Raw genomic sequence first — 7,942 nt, forward strand, 5'->3', positions numbered from 1 at the left:
ACTGTTTTGGACAGAATAGCAAAGGGTTTTAATCTGCCTGTGTTTGTTAATCTTGTTGTAATTTTTTGGTTGTCATTCTTAGTTTTGCTAAGTCTTTTTTATATCTTAAATGTGGAGTAAAAAACTCAATATTTGCACCCACAGTGTTAAGTAACTTAGGGTGGGCAAAGCAGAAGTAAATGCATTTGGTTCATTGACCTTTTAGCATTATCACAAGTAAATGAGATCATGAGCTTATCTTCAGTGTTTGATTTCATGTTGCACTAACTGAATGCTGATGCTTTCAAAGTTTGAACTCATAGTTGAGTAGTAAAGTATTTTATTTGTTATTTGTTTTCTGCATGCATTTCCCTTTAGTGTTTTGAAGGTTTTTTTCTTTTGGGTGTATCAAGTGTTGATTGGAACACCTTTCTGAGCAGCCTGTAGCACCTGGTTTACAATGAAGCCAATCTCATACATTCCAGTGTTGGTTCTTATACTGTGCATGTGTTGTGTGATCTTAACTGACACAGTTTAGGCAGGGTTCTTGCCTCATGCGTCCGTCATATATATCCAGACATCCCTTGGCTGTTAAATTAATCATATTGTCCGACCTCTTTGAAGAATAAGCGGGAATGATGCGGAAAGGAGAGTTCCTGCTACTGTACTTGTTTATTGTAAGGGGCTTTTCTGGATTTTTTTAAGATTATTGAATGCATTAAATACTGAAAAACATTATTTATAAAGGCAGAACACAGTATGTACACATGTTGAGGCAAATATAAGAAAAGACACAAAAAGCAGTGATTTCGCTAAACATGAGTAATTTTTATTTAGCTAGTGAGTTACCTAGAGGAGAAAACTGTCACATCCTTGCAGTTGATGTCTTGCCTTTTTGGAGGAATCTCTGTCAAGTCCAGCAGGTGTTGATGTGGAGGTTCTCCCAAAAGTGCTAAGAGTTGTTGAGGACAGACAGTCGGATTGGGCCTGAGGTACGGTAGAGTACACCAACATCAGAGCTAAGACAGTCAACCATGGGGCCAGCGAAGGCCACCGATAGTTCTACCGCAGCAGCAGCAGCAGCAGCAGCAGCAGCAGCAGCTTTCTCCTCAGACAAATGCACTTCAGAATGACAGAATCACAAGGAAAAAAGGGGGTGGGGGACAAAAAAACCCAAAGATGTGCACTAGCCAGCACTTGCCAGCCTGCTGCATTATTGTTATCTTTTGGTACACAGAAACAAATGCAGAAAGGATGGAAACAGGGAGAGGATACATCCTATGATTGGCATGATTGTGGCTGCTTCTCAATTATTTCATCCCACCTGTCAATGCCAGCCTCTGTCCGACGAGGATCAGATGGCTGAATACAGATTCAAGTACAAGACTAATTTATACATATCATATTTAATTGTCTTCCGGGCCTGATGAAGCTCACCAATATCCCAAACATTTGAGGCATTTAAAACAAAAAAAAGGACAAATAAGCTTGGTGAAATCATCTGACTACTCGGGTTAGTCAGTTAGTTGCTCACAAACAAAATCAAAGAAGAAGAACAAAGTTAGAGAGTTAAGGGTATTGGTAGAGGCTGCTGAGGACTCGAAAGTGCTTTAAAGACAGAGTTTTTCATTGTGGGTTACGTTCTTTTTCTTGTGAGACAGGAACACGGGGTTTGATGCGCCAGTCAACGGATACAGATGAGTCCAACTATGGTCATGTTCAAGTGTTCAGATACATTGTCATCTTCAGCGGAAAGATTGTGAAAGCCTTTCCTCCTTGTCGTTAGGCAAATTTGATTTAAGGTCCTACATCGTTAGTGTTGCAGTTCTAGCAGACAGCTTGCTTGAAGGTTACGGTTTATTTCTATTGCGCTCCTAGCAGAAGAAAAAAAAGAACAACAAAAACAAAAAGAGATCATCAGTGGATTGTACCAGAATTGGGGCAGCAAGGGAGAAAAAACAAACATTTAAAAAGTGCAACATCCCTTTTTCGTAATGGAATAAAGATATATTGAAGCCAAAATCATCTATATTGTCAACATGTAGATGCACTCCTGTGCACAAAGAAGTTGGGATTACACTCAGTAACACTTACACGTCAAGCCCTATAGGTCTGTCAAAAGACTAATAATCACAATTGTCAGAGATTAAAATACAATAAAATACAGTTTTTAGAAGGCATGTATCAAAGGACTGCCTTTGAACATGTCAGCAAATCTCATTTCTTCACATACAAATTAATATGAATGCTACATATATAAGCAATACTTGACTTTAAGTAAGAGTTTAAGTAATTCTTTATAATGTGTGTTAGAAAATCGCCACAGAATAATTACCAGAGCGCATGTGTTTAAGAGTATAGTGTTTATGCAGCTTTATAAAGAAAGCACCTAAATGTAAAGTTTGGCTTCCTGTTCCAAATATTTAAAGGTTAGTGGCAGAATACTAAAACTGTATACACACACTTTGTTAAATCCAGTGTAAACCATACAAATACAAGCAAAGCTTCACTTAAAGACATCAGAAAAATCCTGAAAGATACAAAAAAAGGTTAATTTAACAAATAACAAAACAAAATCTTCTATAAACAGGGCTAAAGACCACATACTGCTGTTTAGTGATCTATAGTTGGCATGCTGATGTATTTAAAATACACTGGCAGGCAAAGTAATCAGTCACTGAAGTAAGAAACGCCTTGAGCTTTTTGGTGTTTGGTGAAAAAATAAGTGAGACAGCGAGCGAGTGAGTGTCCTCTGTAAGACAAACACAGAGAAAATGACTTTAGAAGACCAAAGGTATGCACTAACCAAATAACGAGATATGTTTATACTGGCATGAGACTGAAGCAACGACACTCAGCTTGTAGTAATAACTCTAAAGCCAAGTTCCAGACAGCCATACTCAACAAAACATGAGTAATGACAAACAAATACACAAGGGTGTGTCGCAGATTTAGAAGAGTTGGTAAAGACACACTAAAATAGGTAAAATGCGAGTGGGGCATTGGAGTCAAAATAACCCCCAGAGGCTGATGGTTTTCTCCAGATTTCAGTCGGAGTAGTGACCTCATTGAAGGTGTCCATATCAGTGCTCTGGGAAAACCACAGAGACCCAGGCCCCAGAGTAACTCTATCCCCAGTAGAGTAGCTCTTAGCACAGAAAGCTTCACAAAATGTAGTCTAGACTTGACTTATAGGTCTATATCGCTGCATGAAAAGGGGTCACATTAATTTTAAAAAAGCATGCAATTCATTTCTTAGTAAAAAGTAGTAAGAAAAAGGGGTTTCCACCTTAACAATCAGCTAAGACTGGGGAATGTATTATGTATGGCACATACAACTGTAAGCATTACAGCTGAGTGGAATTCATCCCATCATGTTATGAGCATCCACACCACAGGAAAGAAGGGGCTTCCCTCTGAGTATTAATTACCAAATTAGTTATGCTAATCAAATCCTGTAACAACATTTAGATCCAAAGTTACTTCTAAAGAAAACACTCTGCGAAGGTGTTTTTTGTGCAGGTAGCTGTGCTGCTTTGACACCTCTCAAAGTTCAGGAAGGATTGGCCAAACAACAGAGAACAATTAACCTTGTCAGCCTTAGGAGGTGGAGCCCTCACTCGGCCGATCCTGTCATGTAGGAGGTTAGGGATACAAAAAGCAGAACGCAGGATGAAACTGGCTTTCCACTGACAGGTTGTTTTCAGAAGCCTGAAAACACTGACTTGAAATATTTATGAGAAAGTAACCCAGCGCATATTAACAAGGTCAGCTGTGAGCAGCCGATATAGCATCAATAGAGCACCAGTAGTGGGGGAGTAGGTGGAAAAGAAGGGAGTGGGTCGTGGGATGGGGTAGGTTTCTAAACGCTATTAGATTAGCATACCGGTGAATCTAAGAATGGATGCAGCAGAGAGCTATCAGTGATACCATGTTGTTTGCCTTTTTGGCTGATGTTTTTCCACAGCAGCAGCCTCCCACAGAGTTTTCACTACATTTGTGGTACACCACTGTTATGACCACGGTAACATATTTTAGTTTCCCCAATGAGAAGCTTATTCTGTGCTTGCTCTTCTCGTTTTTACTTACAATCTCACCGTGCATTTTTAGAATACATATTCCTGGCAAACTGCGCCGACTGTGCCGTGGCAATTTGCAGACAGTTTGTAGGCCAGGAGCTTATGTTGGTAAAGGCTAATAAAGCATGAGGAGCCAGTGGAGAGCAGGGGCTCGGTGTTCAAAGGAAGATCGGAGCCTACGTCTGCCTTTGTCTGGCAGAAGGAATGCCAGGAATCTAGACTATTTCAGGAAAACTTAATGCATCCAGCTCCATTTGGGCAGATCGTCGCAATCTCAGCAGCATGAGATGGCTGATGAGAAATCAGTGTTTTCTTGAGCCTGCTTATGAGTAATGGTGCCATGTCAATCTGCTGACAGGCCTCTGGGAACTTCCATTTACAGCAGACTGTTCATTCAGAGGTTGTAACATCATATAGGATGTTACAACCTCTGAGCAGGTGGAACAAGATCAGCTGATTACAGTCTGACAACAGCCTGCAGCAGTGACTGTGTGAAAGTTAGCCTCCCTTTGAATTAAAGGGCGATAAAACTTAACTACCTTGGCACATGCAAACAAGATATTTACAGAGGACAGAGCTCTTAAAGCATGTATTATCTCACCTTCCTCAGAGCCTCCTCCTCTTCCTGACGTTTCTCATAATGTGCAAAGTCATCAAAGATTGAGGTGGTATGCTTGTAAGTGGCGATAACTTTAAGCACTTGTTTGGCCTTCTCCAGAGGCACTTCCTGAGTGTCCCTGGAGTTGGTCACTGGCTTGTTGTCATTGTTCTCCAGCCGGATGTGACGCAGCTGGTTGTTGGGCACGTCTTTGATGAAAATCCACTTTACCTCAAACTTGCCCTTCCACTTATCCTGAGACCAGACGCCTGCATAGGCATTGTAGTCCACCGGTGAGCGCATTTCAGCTACGCCACAAAAGTGCCCACTGCCGTTGACACTGAACAACAAGTACAGGGGCCCCTTGTTTCCCAGGGAGCGGTAAGCACCATCCAGGCGCTTGTTGCCATGTTCTGTACTGCACCAGATAGAGTACTTGATTGAGCGGTGGATGTCATCTTCTGAATAGCTCTTGATAATGAAAACGCGCCCATTTTTCAAGTTCCAGTCAAAGTCTTTGGGGTTGTAGTTGTTGAGGGCACGAAGTTTCTCCAGCACTGGGTGCACTTCTCCAGAGCAAGGGGAGGCACTCGGTGGGATTCCAACACAAAGACCAAAGCCCTCGCCACGGTTCCTCGGAGCCACCCAGCGGTTAGGGGGCGGGCCAGGTTGTTGGGGTTGTTGCTGATGAAGAGGCTGAGGGGGTTGGGAAGGAAGGTGCAGGTGTGGAGGACCAGGGGGCAGAGGCTGGGGGTGTTGAGGGGACTGGAGAGACTGGAGTTGGAAGGGTTGGTGTTGGTGTTGGGGCTGGTGCTGGTGCTGGTGCTGAGGGGGTAAAGGGTTCTGCAGTAAGGGCTGTGGCTGACCAAGGAGAGGCTGCTGCACCAGAGGCTGGGGGGGCATCATAGTCTGAGCTAATGGGGGCTTGTTCAGAGAGCCCTTATCATCCCAAGTACCAATGTTCATATTGTGCTTTATAGGGGGTGGGGGGATAGCAGCGCCTCCCCCTATCCCCATGTTGGCTTTGGGTTTGACCTTGGGTTGTGGTTTGGCCGGCTTCTTGGCAATAGCTGCCCAGGAAGCGGGTTTAGGTGCAGAGGAGCTGACAGACGGAGGGAGGTTGCTGGCCGACATGCTGCTCATACCTGTTGTGCCTCCTAAAGGTGAGCCCACAGTTTTGGTGACAGCTGCCACCATGTCTGTACCCAGCTTTAGCCCCGTCATACCCTGCTCAATGCTGCTCAGCACCGGGACCTTACTGAGCTGGGTGTCGCTTCCAAAGCCCGCCTGTCCGTCCGTGATGGCTCGACCCAGCGAGCTCGGGGCGTACCCATAGCTATTGCTGTAGACTGAGCTCTGTGTGGACTGGCCCTGAGAGACACTAGTACCCCAGGTGGAAAAGTCTGCATTGCCCGGAAAAAAGTTGAAGCCGTGCTGCCCAAGGAAGGGAGGGGTGTTTCCCAGGGCACCCGGTTGACTGAAAACACCATCAGGGATGAAGTGTGGCTCGCCGTTGCTCATCTGTCCATAGGTAGTTAAGTAGGGCATAGGTGGGTCTCCTGCTGTGGACCAAGCAGCCTCCCCCAGAGAGTAAGGGAAACCAATGGATGGAGCATAGTAGCTGGGCATGTAGGGATCAGACATTGGTGGATAGCTGTTACTCTGTGTGGCCAAAAAAATAAGTCACAGGTTATACAGAGTGACAACAAACAAGCAAGAAAATTCTGTGTGTAAGTCATTTGTCCATAATACGTGGTACTCGTGTGCCTCCTTACCTGATTTGTCTGGCCGCTTAGGTAAGGCTCAAAATCATCATCATTTACACCATCCTTTTGATGCATTGATCCGTTTTGCACTAAGATTAGAAACAAGGGACATTCAATACGAGAAATTCAGAAAAAAAAGATGTAATCAGAAACATTTTACTCACAGGTTTTCAGCAGCTAAAGTAAACAAGGCTAACATAAATAAGCTGCAGTTTTGAATAGCATGGTAGCTAATTGGACATGAAAACAGCCTGCAGTGCCACACTGGAAACGCCACAGTATAAAGCCTTACCTTTATTTCCTTGTCCTTTAGGTCTCTGAGGAAAAAATACATACAAAAAAAAAAGAAATGAGAAATGAGACTAGTATCAGATCACGACAGGAAACAAGAAACACACGCACACTGACAGAGCAGGCTGTATCCCTACATAAATAAATATATAAGTCGACGATCCAGTCAACCTCAGGCTGAAGCATCAGCCCGGATGCTAACATTTACAGGTTGCTTCGTGTTATTGACCGGATGTCAAACGCTCTGACATCCAGTAAACGGTGCCGCATTGGCAAACCCACCCGGCTACAGCTAGAGTTGATTAGTAGTACAGTCGGCCTACATTACAGCTAATAGCTATCACACATCAAAGACTTTGGAGCCTGTTTGCCGAGCCAGATCAAACTGTTGTCGGCAAAGTTTCATTCCGCAGCACCGCTAAATCCGTAGAACCGTTCCGCTTCCGACACACGAACCTGATCGACGGTGGTCGCAGACATCCTCCAGGAACCGAAACTGATGGCTGTTTGTGAGACTGTCCACGGCTTCCTCTCTCTCCCTCTCTGCACTTTGGTGCTTTGCTGGCTCGTCTCTACGGTTGTCCAATCACTCTGTTAACGTTACAAGGCGGCGTTTTTTCCCTTTTCCTGTCCTCCTGCCGTGCTCAGATCCTGACGACGATTCGCTGCTTTTGGCTGTTACAAACGGCGACTTTGTGTCTGCGGAGAGGGCGTCAGTTAACGTGTCCGATCCTGCCACAGATGGTGTTTATCAGTCAAGCCCAAACTGACTAGTGCCTTACTGGAATATCCCTTACCATATTCCACAATGGCGGATAGGCTTTTTACTCCCGCTTCCGTTCCGTTCTGCTGCTCCGTGACCTTCCGCCTGTGACGCTCTGAGTCATGTTACAAACTGACACTTCACATGACGGTCACAACAACTTCTCGGCTACCATGTCCGCAGCAGTGTCACCCCCTCTGTTACCCCTACCCACAGTAAAATAAGCACACTGCTTCACTGATTGTAGCTTAGCGCGCATCTGCTAACCCCGAGCACTGGATGCATGCGTGAAACCCGCATAGAAACGTTAATAAGTAGTACATTTACTAGTTTTCATAGTATTCTGTTACTTTTATGTTATATTTTCTTTTTTGCCATGTGACTTCTGTTATATTATTTAATATTAAAGATATTAAAATAAATCAAACATGATGCATGACACTGCACAAACACTTTAAAAAACACT

The 7,942-nt window shown here is 44.0% G+C and overlaps 1 protein-coding gene across 4 annotated transcripts; it reads right to left on the reverse strand.

Annotated features, from left to right (window-relative positions):
• Nucleotides 1-786: 786 nt before the first annotated feature.
• ythdf3 (YTH N6-methyladenosine RNA binding protein F3) lies at nucleotides 787-7,739 on the reverse strand. Of its 4 annotated transcripts, XM_085173318.1 has the most exons (6): nucleotides 7,511-7,738; nucleotides 7,170-7,412; nucleotides 6,715-6,739; nucleotides 6,432-6,511; nucleotides 4,660-6,318; nucleotides 787-1,853 (listed from the first exon to the last, which is right to left on the reverse strand). In XM_085173318.1, the coding sequence occupies exons 2-6, from the start codon at nucleotides 7,191-7,193 to the stop codon at nucleotides 1,830-1,832; spliced, it is 1,812 nt and encodes a 603-aa protein (XP_085029444.1). In that variant the 5' UTR covers nucleotides 7,194-7,412; nucleotides 7,511-7,738; the 3' UTR covers nucleotides 787-1,829. The 4 variants fall into 4 exon arrangements, with proteins under 4 accessions (XP_085029444.1, XP_085029443.1, XP_085029446.1 ...); XM_085173317.1 differs by having other exon boundaries at nucleotides 7,170-7,738; XM_085173320.1 differs by lacking the exon at nucleotides 6,715-6,739 and having other exon boundaries at nucleotides 7,170-7,739.
• Between the last annotated feature and the right edge of the window lie 203 nt (nucleotides 7,740-7,942).

This window comes from Neolamprologus multifasciatus, chromosome 9, assembly GCF_963576455.1.
Source record: "Neolamprologus multifasciatus chromosome 9, fNeoMul1.2, whole genome shotgun sequence".
Lineage (NCBI taxonomy): Eukaryota > Metazoa > Chordata > Actinopteri > Cichliformes > Cichlidae > Neolamprologus > Neolamprologus multifasciatus.